Source organism: Nicotiana tabacum, chromosome 16 (genome assembly GCF_000715075.1).
Source record: "Nicotiana tabacum cultivar K326 chromosome 16, ASM71507v2, whole genome shotgun sequence".
In the NCBI taxonomy this organism is placed as follows: Eukaryota; Viridiplantae; Streptophyta; class Magnoliopsida; order Solanales; family Solanaceae; genus Nicotiana; species Nicotiana tabacum.
Window position 1 is genome coordinate 107,009,738 of NC_134095.1, and position 18,255 is coordinate 107,027,992.

General features: G+C 36.3%; 1 protein-coding gene across 7 annotated transcripts in view; it reads left to right on the forward strand.

The window, feature by feature from the left end:
* Window positions 1–2,777: 2,777 nt before the first annotated feature.
* LOC107810750 (AP-1 complex subunit gamma-2) overlaps window positions 2,778–18,255 on the forward strand; it is a 29,028-nt gene continuing 13,550 nt past the window's right edge. For 3 of the 7 annotated variants that reach the window (XM_016635566.2, XM_075233200.1, XM_075233199.1), the window contains exons 1-7: window positions 2,884–3,173; window positions 3,956–4,399; window positions 5,984–6,286; window positions 6,591–6,732; window positions 8,553–8,726; window positions 10,818–10,997; window positions 11,770–11,924. In XM_016635566.2, coding sequence (XP_016491052.2) covers window positions 4,239–4,399; window positions 5,984–6,286; window positions 6,591–6,732; window positions 8,553–8,726; window positions 10,818–10,997; window positions 11,770–11,924 — 1,115 coding nt within the window. In that variant the 5' untranslated portion in view covers window positions 2,884–3,173; window positions 3,956–4,238. Of the gene's footprint in view, window positions 3,174–3,955; window positions 4,400–5,983; window positions 6,287–6,590; window positions 6,733–8,552; window positions 8,727–10,817; window positions 10,998–11,769; window positions 11,925–18,255 lie in introns of all 7 variants that reach the window. The other 4 variants (XM_016635568.2, XM_016635569.2, XM_075233201.1 and 1 more) reach the window with 2 other exon arrangements.

Consider the following 18,255-nt stretch of genomic DNA (forward strand, 5'->3'; position numbering starts at 1 on the left):
TGATGCTTGACACAACTTCTTGTTTGTTTTCTAACTCTTCATATCTTTTGTGACACTCGTAGCTTCAATAATACAATGTTTGTACTAACAACTAGAAAGATATAGAAACTTGCTGCATAATTTTTCCTTATGTCTTTCAGTTCTTCATATAGGTTGGTCTTGAGATCTTCTCATTGATGGAGCCGTTGCAAATAGACCATTGATTGAGGCAAAGGATATTCTAAGATATTTGACCCAAGGGTTGCCTTTGAATCCAGCTCGTAGGGAAGACTTGATTCAATGAACTTCTTCCCCTTTTGTGTTCATGATTTCCAGGAGCAATTATCGTCGCAACTAAGGGTGTCTAACGGCTGGGCCGGGCCGGGCCGGACTGGGTAGGGAAAAGTTGAAACCGTCCGGGTTTCGAACCGGGCTAGTTACGAGTTAGGGGTTACCGGGCTTAACGGGCTCGGGTTCATTCGGGTAAAAAAATAAACCGTAAGGGTTACGGGTCCAAGGGGTCAGACCGGGCCGAGTTAGTATTTTTTTGTATTTTGTATAACTATTATAATTTATATTAATATAAAGTAAAAATATAAAGAATACAATGAAGATGGAAAAACAATTGCACTTAAAAATTACAAGTGCTACATTAATTTCAAAATTCAAACTTACAAATTGAAATGTTTACATTTAACAACAAGTAAATTAATAAAAAAAAGAGTAAATTCAAAGGTTCTGCATTTCCTTAGACTCTAAAACCTTTAAAAAATGAAATCTGGCCTTTAAACCAGTCCGGGCGGGAAGGCCGATTAACCGGTTCTACTGGTATTTTGGTTGATCGGGTTTGACCGGTCCGCTTTAGGGGTGGGCGTTCGGTACTTCTGTACGGTATTTATGAATTACGGTTCAATACTTCGGTATTTGGTATATCAATTGTGTATACCAAATACCGTACCAAAGTAGTTCGGTACGGTTCGATATTTTCTTGTTTGGTTCGGTACGGTTTTGGTATCGCAACTGTTGTATGAGAACTTGTCGGGTTTTGTCATTACACTACTAAGAATCTAAGATAAGTAACCTGCAACACACAAACTGTGAATATTCACTTCCCTGCACATTGAGGAGTTTGCGCGTTAGTTCAAAAGGCATATAAACAGTTTCATGTTGGTTGGTCATCTCAACAGATCATTACATATAAATGTGAAGACTACAAACTTATTCCAAAACAGATCATTACATATAAATGTCAAGACTACAAACTTATTCCAAAAAGTTGATCAATAATTATTTCCAGTAACATCACTGACTGCATTTTACGAGCCTAAACAATTTACCAAAATCTTCCCTGCTACTTCTTTTTTGTACAGTTCAATCACACAACACCAATATATACCATATGCCTTTTCTTGTCTGCCTTTAAGCTTAAGGGATTAGGGAATTAGGGGTTTAGGACTTTTGGGGTGTGAGCTAAAAAATAAAAATAAAGTTAGGTTTGGACTAAAATATTTTGGTATACCGAAATACCGAAATATCAAAAACCCAATACCGTATACCATACCGAACTACCGAAATACCATAATTTCTGTACCGAAATACCGAAAAAACCGAAATCGAAACACCAAATTAATTCAGTTCGATTCAGAATTCGATTTTTCGGATTTTATGCCCACCCCTTGTCCGGTTAATCGGATGAATTTGTAGCCCAGCCCACCCGCCCCCTAAGTACCGGGTCGGGCCGATCCGGGTTTCAACTGGTCTGGGCCGGGCCGATCCCGGGTCAACCCGGCCCATTTGACACCTCTAGTCGCAACTTGATTGATCTTTGATCACTCTAACTTTCATCAAGATATTCAGATTTCTTTCTCTAGAGATTCTCCTTTATTCACGAACTGATTGCTCATCCTTATATGCTTTAGACATCGCTTAAAACAGCTTCAACTTGAACTCTTTTCCTTTTGACGTCTTCAGCAGTTGCATAGCTTTCCTTTCAAGTTCCTGAATTCCCGCAATCAATTAGAATTGTTTAGATTTGTGCTATTGTCATCATTAAACATAGGTGTAATAATTTTTGGATAACAACAAGGATTCTTTTAAACTATTTGATAACAACAAGAATATTTTTGTGCAAAAAATAAAATGGAGGGCAAGGTTATCCCATCTCGAATAAGTTCAGAGGTTAAATTGGCCTTTTCCTTTTTTAAACTAGTTAATTGATCCGCGCTTCACGCGGTAAGATAATTCATTTTTTAAATTTAGTTGATATAAAATAGATAAAGAATTTATAATAAAAGTTGTCATTTGCTTTAGTTAACCCCAAACAAATACTTCAATATGTATTAATGTGTTCGAATCTTTTCAGGTAGATGGTTAAATTAATTAATTTTTAGTGTGAATTAACATATAAAATTTATATATTTTTTGAAACAAAATTTATTATTTAGAAACTACGCAAAGAAGTAGTATAAGTTATAATATTTAAAAACTATTTATAGAAGATATGATTAAAGAAAATTTTGTTTGACTTCTTTAAATAGTACACTTTAGTTTTTTTGAAAGGGAGGCATTAGAAAAAAGAAAAAAAAGGAAAAAAGGAAAAGAAAAATTAAGAGCGCGGTTGGATTGACTTAAAAAAAGTAGCTTTTCAGCAGAAATAACTTTTAAGCCAAAAAATAAACTTATTGCTTTTGGCTTATTTTAAACAGTTTTAAACTTATTTTAAGTAATTTTTGACTTTGCCAAACACTAAAAAAAAAGCTAAAAAGAGCTTAAAAGCTGATTTGATCCGCTTAAAAACCAATCCAAACAGCTCACGCGAACCAGGCATTATGCTTTGTTTGTACAGTTTTTTTTTTCTTTCCCTTTTTTCCATGTGATAAACAGTTCGTTTCTTCAATTCAATTTGCAAAAGAGATCATCATCGACACTGTTATTTCTCCTTTTTACACACACTCTCTCCTTCTTCATTTCCAGATCCAAACGGACGAATCAGCAACTGATCCATTCCCAGATCGTTCAATTGCATCTTCCCCAGATCTCCAAACTCTCAGCTTCAGCTCTCATTTGTGGGGCTGACCACTAATCAAACTTGTAAACAGTTAAAAGAAGTCAGCACTCCTGGATCTGATCGAGCTTTCCCATAGTTTCAAAACGGACCCAATCATGAATCCCTTCTCCTCCGGCACGCGTCTCAGGTTAGTACAATCCAAGTTCGTCAATTTTCTGCTATGTTTTTGTCATTGTGCTTTAATTGCATAACTTTGTCGAAATCACTAACGGCATTTCTGTCGTATTGTCGGTAATGGTTTGGTCCGCATCCTTGGGCTATTGTGATTAATGCCTCATTTATTTAAGGGCTATATTCAAGTAATGTGTTTACTTGGTTGCAAGAGATTTAAGCTTAATTCCTAGTTATTTTATCACTTTTGGAAGTGAATGTAAACCTTTGTTTATTTGTTGAATTTCTTCTCTAATAAATTGTCCATGGGGTTTCTTGGTTTAGTGCTGCGCCGAAACGCAGAATCATTTCAAAAATGGTCGGAGTTGCATAGTTTAAGCTATGGAACTGTGTTGGTTCTTGAACTCAGTTAAGTGGAAGAGGGGTCGGTTGGAACTATGATCGAGCAGAATGAAAATACTCGTGGTTATTACCATAGTATTGTGCAAGTGTTATGTGATAGGATCCCTTGAATGCAGTATTTTAGTGATTAGTACCATTAGTGGCCCTTAATTCTTCTGATTGGATAGTTAGAATCTTAATTTTATGTCTTTTACCACCACAAAGACTAACCCTTAAGCTAAAGTTAATTGCTTGTTTTTCTCGACCTTTCTTTAATTCTGTTCATTCGATAGTTATAGTCTTAACTGTTTGCAGTTTGGACTAATACACAAGAAATGAAGATCAGCAACCTGTTTCTATTTTTGTATTTATATCAAGATATATATCAAAATTCCCTTTGTTATTTTGTTAGCACAGGAAGCTTCTTAGTAATCCTAGATTGCCGAAAAATAAAGGCAGCGTGTAAAAAGCAGCCCGTGTTCATGCTAGATCCGGGGAAGGGCCTCAGCCAAAGGGGCGGTGACGTAACCTTGCAAGCATCAGTGGCTATTTCCACAATTCGAACAGAGACAACTTTACTGTTGCTCCAAGGCTTCTCTTCACATTGCTTAAAAATGAGACTTATAAATGGATCCCCTGATTTCCAGATTGTCCTGTAATGCCAGTCAGAGGGGAAAGACCAAATTGAAGGATATTCCCAATGTGCTATGTTGTCTGTTCTTTTGAGCCTGTTGCTCCATATCATGTTTATATAGTAATCAGACCCTTTTGTGGTGGCTTCTGTAAGAGCTGGTTTCTCCTTTTCCTCGATGACAAGGCTTTAGCAGTGAGAATGTGGACATGGAGAAATATGAAAATAAGGTTCTCTATAAATGATATTTGAATCTAAGGTTATCCATCTATGATATTTGAAAATTAAGGTTATCTGTTTATGCTATCTGTATATGATATTTGACTAGCTAGTATTTTTTTAATGTAATGGCCGAATGATCTTTCAGATGTAAGGATTTGCTTAATGTGATCTAGAGTTTCGACATTATGAAAAAATGTGTTATTTCATGGGTCTATGATTGGTCCAAAATATTCTTCTTCTACACCAAAGCATGCTACTAGTTTTTGGCTTCACGAGCTTGGCAGTGGTTGGAGTATCCAAACTAGTTTGAATGAGTTGAGCAGCTGGGCATAAGTGCTTAATTCTTCTTTCAACTTCATTTTTATGCTTTTATATGCTCAATTTGGAATTTATTTTTTCGTTAAGAACAGTAAAAATTTCAGCGAAATTACATTTTCACACTCCATCTGAGATCTGATGCATTGTTGATTGAATGATTCATTGCATTTTCTGATTTCCCCTCCCCTTCTATATCACACTACCATAATATTTAGATGAAATCTCTGAACTATTTCTTGTGCAGTTGGAGGCTTGTACATTTTCAGAAACATCAGACCCTTTTTTTTTAAATATATTTTTGAGACCACATTGTACAGGTTGTTGGTACATTTCTATTAGATCTGCCGTTGTCAGGAGTTCTTTTAGTTGGATAGAAAATGTATAGAACCTCGGCTGTTAGAGAACCCCTAATTTGTCTTGGAAGAAAAATTATTGAGTACTGGAATAATGGAGCATAACGGATATTGATGATTCATTGAGCTGACTCGAGCTAGTTTGGGATTAAGGCGTAGTTGTTGTGATCTTTTTGTTGTCTACACATGGTTTCAGTTTTGTCCAAATTGGCAGTTTGATAGCTTCTTTTTTGGACTCCCACTAGTTTACACAAGGGGTCAGCAATTAGCAGGTTACTTGTTTTAAATTAAACCAAACTAAACCAAACTAAACCAAAAGTGTTATGTTTTTACATATTCCAGATCACATGTAACACTTATACATATGGTTTCAGTTTTGTCTGAGTTGATGGTTTTACAGCTTTTTGACACCAATGTTATATAGTGCTGAGGATGAAGAAGATTATAAAATATTTATGAAGAACTCTTAAAATAAAACCTAATTAGAGAAAGCAAAAGCCCTTATAATTGTGCGAGTTTTTGTAAGAAATTGGAGTGAAGACAAAAGAGGAGAAACAAGAATAGTCATAAATTATAAACCTCTTAATAAAAAGGTTATAGAGCATTATGGATAGACCCTAAGGAGCTGTAACTCATTAAAGATTATTTTATTTCTCACAGAAAGCATTCAGGAAACAGAAATTACCTGCACTACAATTTTTATTCCTTAAAAAAGTTTTATCTTCAGCTGCTGATTGACTACCTCATTCTATTTGCCCCATCCTTGCATAACACATTCCCACAGGAAAAAAGAAAATTTGTGTGTGGATGCTGATGCAAAGTTTCTCTTTCAGATTATGTTTAGTTAACCGAAGATGCTTAGTGCATGATATAGCATAGGTGTGATAAAGACCATGATGTACCCTTATTGTTGCAATGCAGGGACATGATTAGGGCTATCCGTGCTTCCAAAACTGCAGCAGAAGAGCGTGCCGTAGTAAGAAAAGAGTGTGCTGCTATTAGAGCTTCAATCAGTGAAAATGATCCAGACTATAGACATCGTAATCTTGCAAAACTCATGTTCATTCACATGCTTGGTTATCCAACACATTTTGGTCAAATGGAATGCTTGAAGTTAATCGCATCTCCAGGATTTCCAGAGAAACGAATAGGATATCTTGGTCTAATGTTGCTGCTTGATGAAAGACAAGAAGTTCTCATGTTGGTTACAAATTCTATAAAACAGTATCCATTTCTAACTTTCTGCTTTTATAGTGGTATCTCTTTAATTTATTATTCTACATTATTAGAAGGCACTTGAATAATTGGACCAAATTAAAATGTTTAAAGAAAGAATTTCTGGATAAGAGGTTTTCAAATCTTTATCTTTTGTTTCTTTTTCAAAAAACACCCAAAATTCATAAGATGATGCCAGTTGATTTATCCCCCAATAAAGAGAAAAAAAATTAAAAAGGAGAAAAATTTGATGCTGCTCAGTTCGTTTGGAAGATGAAATTATGATTTTCTTTGATATCTTAACTTTTAATAGAGATCTTAATCACACCAACCAATATATTGTTGGACTTGCACTTTGTGCCTTGGGGAACATTTGTTCAGCAGAAATGGCTCGTGATTTAGCACCTGAAGTTGAAAGGTTACTGCAGTTTAGAGATCCTAATATTCGAAAGAAGGTACATCTTATATCCCTTGCTAAAAGATAAGAGTTTTTCATTTGAATTGTAATTAAGTTCCATTTTAAGATGTGAAATTCTGTTGGATTAATAGCCTGTTTGGCCAAACTTCTAAAATCAACTTATTTTGAGAAGTGCTTTTCTCAAAAGTACTTTTTTAAAAAATTGCTTTTGATGAGAAGCAGTTTGTGTTTGGCTAATTAATTTGAAAAACACTTTTGAGCAGTAATTAGTGTTTGGCCAAGCTTTTGAAAACTGCTTCTAAGTGTATTTTTCTCAAAAGTGCTTTTGGGGAGAAGCTACTTTTTTTTGCTTCTCAAAAACTGCTTCAGCTTCTCCTCAAAAGCACTTTTTTTTCCTTCCAAAAGCTTGGCCAAACACCTCAATTTTTGGCCAAAAGTGCTTTTGGCCCAAAAAAGCACTTTTGGCCCCCAAAAAAAGCTTGGCCAACGGGCTAAGTTTGCCTACACAAACTCGTTAAGTATTAATTTCCTAAGAAATTCATGGATGAATCAATTAAAGTTGAGGTTCATCAGTACAAAAGAGAGGGATGTGAAGGAAAAGATAAAATGTTTAGCGTGTGTGTGAGAAACATTGATAGCTTAATAGGAATTTCGGTACTTTGTGTTAGAGAAAGTGAATTTGCTCAAATTTATTATGATGTCTGTGGGATGTGTGAGCCAATTCTGTGTGTGAGAAACAAGAAAAATTCTCAGGAATTTCAGGATTTGTTATTAGAAGTGGTATTTCCTTGACCAGCAGTAATATGGAGACTATCCTTCAGATGAGAGATTGCTGGTTTAGTAATATGTTGAGATGGGGGCTTCCTAATGAAACCATTACACGTTGCAATCCCAGATGGTAAAATTTGTATTACTCCCTCTGTCCCAATTTATGTAAAACTCTTTCCTTTTTAGTCGGTCCTAAAAAGAATGACACCTTTCTTTATTTAGTAACAATTCAACTTTAAATTTCCCGTTTTACCCTTAATGAAATGATTTTTAGTAACACAAATTTCTATAGTTTTTGAGACCACAAGTTTCAAAAGTCTTCAGTTATTTCTTAAACTCCGTGCCCAATTAAATACTTTCACATAAATTGGGATGGAGGGTGTATCATTTTTGCAGAGCTGTCATCAATGTCCATTTAGGAATTGGGAATTAAATATGGATGGGAACTGATTATCCTTGGCGATTAAATGCTCTTGCTGGACATTGATCACTGCATCACTGAACAGAAAACTGACTCCACAATCAAGTTAAATATGGGGAGAAAGCAGATACAGTTACTTTTGCTTAGAGTCACCAATGTAGACCATACATTGGTTTAGTAGTAGCTGTTACCATTAGGTCAGTAGGCATGTCTCATTAGATACTTTTGGAATCACGTGCATTTATATGGTTACTTTCCACAATCAACCAGCAAAGTTTCCTTTTTGATCCATCATCTTGGGCTCTGCTAAGGGAGGAATAGGCTAGCGGATAGGACGGTTGGAGGTATGAGTCACCTAGGAAGCATAGTGGGAAAGGGCCACTATTAACTCCTGGATGGGAGAGCAGGGAGGGGGGTAGTTGGTTTTTGGTGGGCTTTTCCATATAAGAACGATCAATCATCTTGCGCTCCCATTCTAGTTGATCACTCTTCCTTTTTCTCTGTGACCTCCTTTCAACAAAATTGAATTATGCATATCATTCAAGGTAATCCATTATCCTTTAAGTATTCTCATCTGTGTATTTGAGTACCAGTAATTTGATGTGTCTTTGTTAAGCTTACATATGGTTATTGCCAACATCTACTCACTTTACTTCGGTCTATCTTAGGCAGCACTTTGCTCTATAAGAATTATAAAGAAGGTCCCAGATCTTGCGGAAAATTTTGTAAACCCTGTAGCTGCCTTGCTTAAAGAGAAGCACCATGGAGTTCTCATCACTGGTGTCCAGCTTTGTTCAGATCTATGTAAAGTTAGTACAGAGGCCCTTGAATATTTTAGAAAGGTAAGTTGAATATAGGTAGGGTTATCTTTTCTACTTATACATTCTGTCACTAGGAAATCTGTTACCTTTGGTATTGCTCACTCTTTCTTCCTTTTTGTGACATTCTGCTCTTAGATGCAGTTGTGAGAAACTATTGTTAAATAACGAACATATTTCTTCATTTTAACTGGTGTAAAATTCTAAACACAGACAATAGTTACATAAAAAGCTAGCATTTTCTCTTTATGTAGCTCTTTCTAACTCCAATAAGGGGGTCTGACTTCATAAATTAAATGTGGGAACCTGGGCCCCAAAAGAAAAGGACATGATAATCAAAACTGATGGAGAAGTTATGCACTGACAAGTATAGCTGTAACCTAAGACCCCCACCTCCCAGAAAAAAGGGAAAATATAACAAAGGGTGGGAGAAATTCTGGATGGTGTTAAGATTTTTGCTTCCATGACCTTATTCTATGTACTTGTTTGGAGCACGGTGTTTGTGATGATAACTCCAGATTGTGCTCTCATTTGTGTTAGGGTTTTGAATTTCATTGCCATGTGAAATATTGCTTTTGTAATTCAAGGCTTTGTCGAGATCATTCCTGTGCCTACTGCCTAGTACTTTTTTCCCACTTTTGTTCCTAACAAGGATAAATCTTGTTTTTTATAATTTTTTTTTTTGCTGATTTATTGCTTGTTCAATTTTAGGAATCCTTTTCTTTTCTTGATAACATGGGAAAATCCATGAATGAATCTTGTAACTAATGGTTTGTCTGGAAAGGTAAGAAAGAAAGGCCAAGAAGAAGTTCTAGAAATTTCTGTGCTCTTGTTGGGTATGCAAAATGGAAATTATATTCATATTGGGCCCATAAATTTTCTCTCTAAATCCAATTTTTCCCCCCTTCCAATTCTCTTTCAGCCCAAAAGAAAATACTTCTCTTCCCGTTTTCCCTCTTTTTATTTCTCTTCCTTTTTCTATTGTCTCCAAAACAAGGGTAAGAATGTGAAGCTTTGGCATGCCAACCACTAGGTATATGTACAACCACAGAGGTAATAGGAAAAGTTTGGGGGGTGGGGGACTAGGAGAGACATTCTTTTTGATAAATTAAACACTCATTTTTTGATTTTCAAGATGGCCCTAAAACTATAAGTTCATTCGACTATGTAGGCTACTATCATTCTCTACTAAGCCTACCCAACTACCTGAACTAGAAGCTATCCTTCTTTACGTAAAAAGTGGATAGGAAACAAGAAGAACACTTAAATCTCTTAAGCTCTTCCTCATCGCTTTGATACATCCTCCCCGTCTTTCCATTCTAAATACATCAAAACGGCATAATGGACTAGATTTCCATGCTGCTTTCATTCCATGTACATGTTTTGGAGCAGAAATGCTTGGTCAGCATATTATCTTTTAGTTCTTGCTTGTTATACCTTTGAGTTTTGTGTGACCTGTTAAGTTAGATTTGATGATATGCCTCTATTTTTACTGATTGAAGCACGTTATTAGGATCTCTACCGCACTTTCAATTTTGGTTCTTCCTTTATTCACCTCAGACTTTCTTTTTTTGAAGTTCCAACTGAAAAGAATGACTAAACTTGCACAGGTAATATCTTAATTTCAATTATGCCATAATTGGCTGGGGTGAGAAGACAAGAGTTGGTGGGATATGAAGTAAAAGAGGAGGCATAGTGTTTAGTTTCTTTCGCTAATAATGAGGTATAAGGGGAAATGAGCTGTTCTTTCTGTGTCATCTCTGAAATTGGATGGAAAGGACGACGTAAATTAAATTGCTTACTTGACTCCCTTAGACCAAAAAATTGGAGTTAAACGATGAATGCTGTACCTATAAGTAATCAATGAGGCCTGCTCTATTTTTTTATGCTTCACCTCGCCCTCCACTGTACTAAATCTCCGTGTTAAAATATATTAACAGCATAAACATGTTGGATGTTAATGCATAACCATTGTGTTAAATGTTCTGCGTATAAGCTTTGAATTTAAATGCATATTGAATTATGAGATAGATAAGAATTAAAAGGTTTATTTTCAGTTCTACAAGGCATTTACATTTTTCTTTTTCTTTTGTTTCTGTTCATCTGTGGTTATAGAAATGCACAGATGGTTTAGTGAAAGTTCTAAAGGATGTTGCCAACAGCCCGTATGCACCTGAATATGACATTTCTGGCATTACAGACCCTTTTCTTCATATAAGATTGCTCAAGGTCTTGCGTGTTTTGGGCCAAGGCGATGCCGACGCTAGTGACTCCATGAATGACATTCTTGCTCAGGTCAGTTATAGCTCAATGGTCTGTTGAAGCATATGTGAATGTACTGGAGTTGTACAATTTTGAATTTTTTCGAATGCTTTCCTCATAGGCATGTTTTGTCATCTTTTTGGCAGTTCCACTTGCGGTATCTTGCACTAGAATAGCATATTTCCTCGGTTAGACTGTACAAGAGTTTTCTGTATGTCTATACAAGATAGGACTGTAGTTGATAAATCATTGCTTATAGTCAAGGATAAAGATAGCAAGCGCATAAACTGTAGTTGATAAATGTGTGCTCATAGTCAAGGATAAAGAGCAGTGTGTGTAGTTGCTTTAAGTACATTGGGATGTTAGATCATGACTCTTTTGATTTTATTTTGTTCCTTTTGTTCTCATCAAATTCTTTATTGATATTCACAATCACCCTGCTGGGCTAGCTCTCCTTATGTGGCAATTTTACTATGCGAACCCTTAATGAGGAGACTGGATGAAGCTCTACTAGTGAACGCTTGTGTTAAGCATATGCATCGCGATAAGTTCATTCACAGCTCAGAGACTCTGATTAACAAGAACATCTAAGCAAATGCAACAATCTGAGCAACTGTCTTTTATTTTTTCTCCTGGCACTTTTGACAACTAATTCTTGGCACGTTGGACTATTTACTATCATTGAAGCTACTACTAACGGTATGAGTAAGATGCAACAGAAATTGCTGAATATCAAGGAAGTTATTCTGTTTAGTGAAATAACATATTCTTATTCATTCTCTAACAATTTTGAATTACTTTTTAGGTGGCAACGAAAACGGAGTCGAACAAAAATGCAGGCAACGCTATTCTCTATGAATGTGTTGAAACTATCATGAGCATTGAAGATAATGGTGGTTTACGTGTGCTTGCTATTAATATTTTGGGAAGATTTTTGTCCAACCGTGACAATAATATCAGGTCATCTTCATCCTCTAGTTTTATTTTCTTCCTAAAATTTGTTGGGGTATCTTCCAATGTGTTGTGACTCTCTTTTGTGTCCAAAGATTGCACCTTAAAATATTCGTGGGTTGAAACTGAATTAATTGTTCTCAAAGTTTGTGCACATTCAATATGTGACTTCTTTCTGAACACCCTCCAATTGGTTTTCCAGATATATTGGCAAATGAGTGGTATATTATATGTTTCTTGTCACACACCTTGAATGTGCAAGGTCTTCTTGTCTTATGGTGCTATTGGTGTTTCATCAGGAGCAGAACTAGAAAACTAATTTGCACCAAACCTATAATTAGAAAAATAAGAGAATTTAATCTACTTTTTAATGATTGTGATATTTGATATGCACAAACAATTGCAGGCACTTGTAGTTTTCTTTTTTTTAGATGGTAAAAAAATAAAAAGTCTTGTTTCTTTGAGTTTATAAAATGGTAAGTAACACAGGGCCTAGCTCAAGTGGCAAAGGTTGGTGGATTTGTGTCTTAGGTCACAGGTTCAAGCCCCCACACCATGCAAAGCAAAGCCTGTTATTTAAGTGGAGAAGGGTAGAGGGGCGGGCCCATTATCCACCGAGTTTCGAAGGCTGCGGTTGGTCCAAAGCCCCAGACGGATTTCTCGGTCATAAAAAAAAATGGTAAGAAACACAAAATAATAAAGGCATAAAAAGTGAAACATGTAAAAACAAAATTAGAAAATTTGAAAAATTGTAACCAGATATCAACTACTCAATCTCAAAATTCACAAACATGATTAAAAAGTGCTTGTTAGCACCGGTGGACAAGAGCAATGATGGATTATCACCCAAGTATAGTGACAAGGGAAGTTTATCTTTAGTTAGTGGAAGAATTTGAGGAATAGTGAATAAAAAGGTCATGCATTTGACACTTATCAAAAGTAGCATAGGCTTCTTGTATTTATATGTATGTTTACATCCCATGAGCAGAGAAATTTATACAAAGCTCCTAATGCTAATTAAGGAAATAAAATAAATCTATACAATCAATCCAGCTATCAAATCAAATAAAATTAGATCTCTTAAATATAATCAAATCTCCTGAAATCATGCTAATCAACACTCCTAAATCAAGTCTCCTTGAATCATGCTAATCAACACTCCCCCTCAAGTTGGTGCAAAGATGTCGCACATGCCCAATGTGCAGCTCAAAGTATGGAAGGTTCGCTTGTTGAGACCTTTGGTAAACACATCAGCTAGCTGTTTTTCCGATGACACATGAAACAAACTCAAGACACCAGTTGTAACTTTTTCTTTGATGAAGTGTCGGTCAATTTCCACATGCTTTGTTCGGTCATGCTGGACTGGATTATAAGCTATACTGAAGGCAACTTTATTGTCACAGTACAAGGAAAGTTTTCCTTTTTCATACAGTCTCAATTCCTGTTGTAGCTTTTGTAGGCAAAGCAGTTTGCAAACACCCTGGACCATAGCTTTATGTTCTGCCTCCGCACTTGATCTAGCAACTACACTTTGCTTCTTGCTTCTCCAGTAACCAAGTTTCCTCCTACGAGCGTACAGTATCCGAATGTTGATCTTCTGTCATCTAGAGATCCAGCCCGATCCGCGTCTGTAAAGGCTTCTATTTGGAGGTGATCATGTTTGGAGAAAAGTAGACCTTTCCCTGGAGCAGACTTCAGATACCGCAAAATGTGAACGACAACTTGCATATGAGGATCTCGGGGATCACGCATGAACTGACTCACCAGGCTAACTGAATAGGCTATGTCTGGTCTAGTGTGAGAGAGATAAATGAGTCTTCCAACCAACCTCTGATATCTCTCCTTATCAACTGATTCTCCAACTCCGCTTTGTAACTTGTGATTGCTTTCAATGGGCGATTCTGCGGGCTTGCAACCTGTCATACTAGTTTCTTTCAAAATATCCAGAATATACTTCCTTTGAGAAATAATGATTCCTCTTTTAGATCTAGCAACCTCAATTCCCAAGAAGTACCGCAATTTTCCTAGATCTTTGATCTCAAATTCATGTGCCAACAACTTTTTCAATCGAGACATATCCTCTTTGTCATCTCCTGTCATTACTATGTCATCAACATAAACTATGAGAAGAGTGAGTTTACCCGTTTGATGTCTTATGAAGAGGGTGTGATCAACATTGCTTTGTTGGTAACTGAAGGAGATCATTGCTTTGCTGAATCTGTCAAACCAAGCTCTGGGGGATCTTCAATCTGCATACCTTTCCTTGATTTTGTGCAATATCAAATCCAGGAGGAATCTCCGTATGCACCTCTTCTTTTAAGTCTCCATGAAGAAATGCATTCTTCACATCAAACTGTTACAAGTCCCAATCAAGATTAGTTACACAAGATAAAAGAATTCTAATAGTGTTCATCTTAGCAACGGGGGCAAATTCTGGGAAATAGACACAGAAGAAATAGACAAGGCAAAGGTTCTATAGGAGGGAGACAAAGAATTATAGGAGACAAAATTAGATGTGTTTGGTGGTGCAAGATCTGACTCATTTTCTGAGAGCAATAAGTTCATCTAACTCATTAGGAAATGTAGATAACTCACCAGTAGAAGAAGGTTCAGCTACGGTAGATTGCATGATGGCTTCTTCTGCTCTATTTTTCCTTGATTAAGTTTCAAATCAAGCCTATCCAAACGCCCAATAGTCTCCCCCTAAATTCTTTCTCCAATTTCACTTTCCCCTGTGACTATGTTATCAAGAGGTCCAGTAATGGAACTAGGTAGAATCACTTCTTCCTCCTTACTGCTCTCCCCCCGAAGAGGTGATGAGGTAATACTATAATAGGGCTCGAATTCTTGAAAGGTAACATCCATGCTAACAAAAGATCTCTTAGAGGGAGGATGATAACATTTGTAACCTTTCTCTGTCGGAGAATACCCAATGAAAATACACTTTATAGCTCTAGAATCTAGTTTCCCAGAATTTCTAGTGTGGACAAAGCAAACACACCCAAACACCTTTGGAGGAACAATATATTCATTCTTACCCTTGAGGACTTTAAAAATTGAGGGGTTTAAGTGGTATTCTGTTGATAAGATAGGCAGCCGCTAGAATAGCATCCCCAGTAAGGTTTTGGTAGATGCATGGTGAATATAAGAGATCTTGCTACTTCTAGCAGATGCCTATTTTTTCTTTCAGCGACCCCATTTTGTGCACTAGTGCAAGGACAACTAGTATGATGGACTATCCCATTGGACTCCAAACAAGCACCAAATCTTTTATCCATGTATTCGCATTGTCAGTTCTCAAGATTTTTATTTTGGCATCAAACTGAGTACAAATCATCTTATGAAATGACTAAAAACAAGAGAAAACTTCACTTTTTGGCTTTTAACAAATATACCCAAGTCATCCTAGTGCAGCAATCGATGAAAGTAACAAACCATCGACTACCAGACCAAGAAACAGTTTGGGTAGAACCCCATACATTAAAATGAATAGTCATAAACGGAGTTGTGCTTCTATTATCACTCACAGGATAAGAATTTCTAGTATGTTTGGCATATTCACACGCATCACAAAACAAAGATTCAAATCGAGTCCTTGAAAACAAATCGGAATATAACTTCTTCAACACAAAGAATGATGGGTGTCCTAACCATTTATGCCATTGTATTATTTCTTGGTTGACATCCTTACTTTCCCCAAGAAAGGCTTGACTAGAGTTTTGAATCCCATGTAATATATACAAGTCATCACGTAATGTACCACTGCCAATTCTTTTTCCTGTTTGAAGATCCTGGAAAATACAATGATCGAGAAAGAATTCGATTTTACAGTTTAGAGCTTTGGTGATGACACTAACAGATAAAAGATTGATAGGGAACTTAGGGACATGGAGCACGGATGATAGTTTAATATTAGGAATACAAATGACAGAACATGTTCTAGAGATAGGGGTTAAAGAACTATTGGCTATTTTAACATTATCTCCTTTGGGAGACGGAGAATAGTTTTGAATGCCTTTAGAACAGCCTGTCATGTGTCTATTTGCACCAGAAACGACAACCCAAGAATTAAAGTTATCAGCAAAGGCAGTGCCTGATTGCACATGATTGGATGTGGTAACATTAGCGGAGTCAAGTTTGGCTAGGAGGCGACGGAGAAGCTAAATTTCATCCGAAGACAAGATTTCTCCAGAAACCGTCTCCTTGAATGTCTTCATATTTCAGCCCAATCAGAAGGAAATCAGAAGGAGTTTGTATTGCGGACAACCAACAATAGAGAGAAAACTCGACCTCTTTGATAAAAAAGGGACCCTAGTGCTGCGAGGGAGATAACTCAACTCAAAAAAGGGAGCAATGGCTCTGATACCATGTAGATTTTGAGAAGAAGAAAAGGCTTCTTGTATTTATATGTATGTTGACAACCCATGAGCAAGAGAATTTATACAAAGCTCCTAATGCTAATTAAGGAAATAAAATAAATCTATACAATCAATCCAGCTATCAAATCAAATCAGATCTCCTAAATATAATCAAATCTCCTGAAATCATGCTAATCAACACTCCTAAATCAAGTTTCCTTGAATCATGCTAATCAGCACATGCATTTGACACTTATCAAAAGTAGCATGATTTGGTATGTATTTTGGTGGTTTTCCCAATTAATTTGGGTTTGTGTAGAATGCTATTTAATTGTTGTTGTCCTATTCAGGTTTCTTAGTTAGTTGCATCTTTATGCATCAATTTTTTTGCTTCTGATGTTTCTCAAAAAAATTGTCACTTTTCTTTTAAAAACTAAAGAAAATCATTTCAAAGAGACAATTAACAAGAAAGAACTCGCCCAAGTGGCTCGAAGTCTAGAGAGCTGGAATGTGGAGCTTAAAGAAAATTAATGCTATACTCATTCTGTTCAAATTTATATGATACTCTTTTCCTTTTGTCATGTTCCAACATGTTTGACACGATTCCGCTTCTATAAATCTTTCACGATCCCTAAGAATACTGATTTATTGGACTACTCAAGATTTAAACTTTAATGTGCTTTCTATAAAACTAACTTTTCAACTATTACTTTAATATTTTTATCACTATCACTAATATAATATTTAAATAAATTAAAATCTTGACTTAATGAGCAGTTGATACCGTCCTATAAAATGAATGGAGTGAGTATTCTCTTTTATGTGTTCCAGACATAAATGGAGTGAAAGCTATTCAAAGGGGAAAAGAGAACCCTTTGGTGACACATCTAGGGAGGGGGACAAGGCGCCTGCCAACTCCCACTTCTTCCACCCAAGTTGTACCTTAATTATCTGCGGTCAAAGTAAGACATGCTTTTGTGTCTCAAAACATCCCTGGTTTTGGTATGATGTGCATCTGAGGGGGACAAGGCGCCTGCCAACTCCCACTTCTTCCACCCAAGTTGTACCTTAATTATCTGCGGTCAAAGTAAGACATGCTTTTGTGTCTCAAAACATCCCTGGTTTTGGTATGATGTGCATCTGACCGGGGCAGATCTATGTATAGAGAAGGATGGTGTGCCACCCGGTCGCTCGGGTAAAACTTCATAAATGTACTGGTATTTCACGCAGAAACAAACTTATAGTAAGGATCCCAAAGTCGCGAACTGGTCGTAGGTGCCATGGTCAAGGTGCCACCTTTCCACATTCTAACACCCAGGATCAGTACTCACTTCACTCACTAGCAAGCCATTTATACTTTTCCTCTTGGCCCTACTTGTTCCCTTTTTTCATTTTCTTTTCTTCTCTTTTTCTTAATTTGTTTTAGTTTTCTCATCTTTATATTTCCTCTCTTTGTACAACCCCATTTTATTATTTATTATTTTCTTCTGTTTTCTTCTTCTAGATCTCAAAATTTTATTTGAATATGATTTTAATCATTTCTCTTTTTTATTCAACAACAACAACAACAACATAGCCAGTGTAATCCCGCAAAGTGGGGTCTGGGGTTCTCTTTTTTATTCATTTAATGTTATTTTTTCCTTGATTTCAAATACAACAACATACCCAGTATTATCCCTTACCGTGGGATCTGGGGAGAGTAGTGAGTTAGCAGACCTTACCCCAACCTTGTGAGGATAGAGAGGCTGTTTCCAATAAATTCTCGGCTCAGGAAAGTATGAACACCACATTAATGAAAAATAAAGGATTAAATATTTTCAGTTTGGTTATCACATATTTATTTATACACCAAAAATCTTATAAAGCGAACAAGTTAATTCAAAACTGATCGACCCGAACCAAACCAAATTAGTTCAAAATAGAGTGAATCGACCAAATGCACACCCTAATTCAATCTCCTTAATTAGTGGTTATTTTGCATT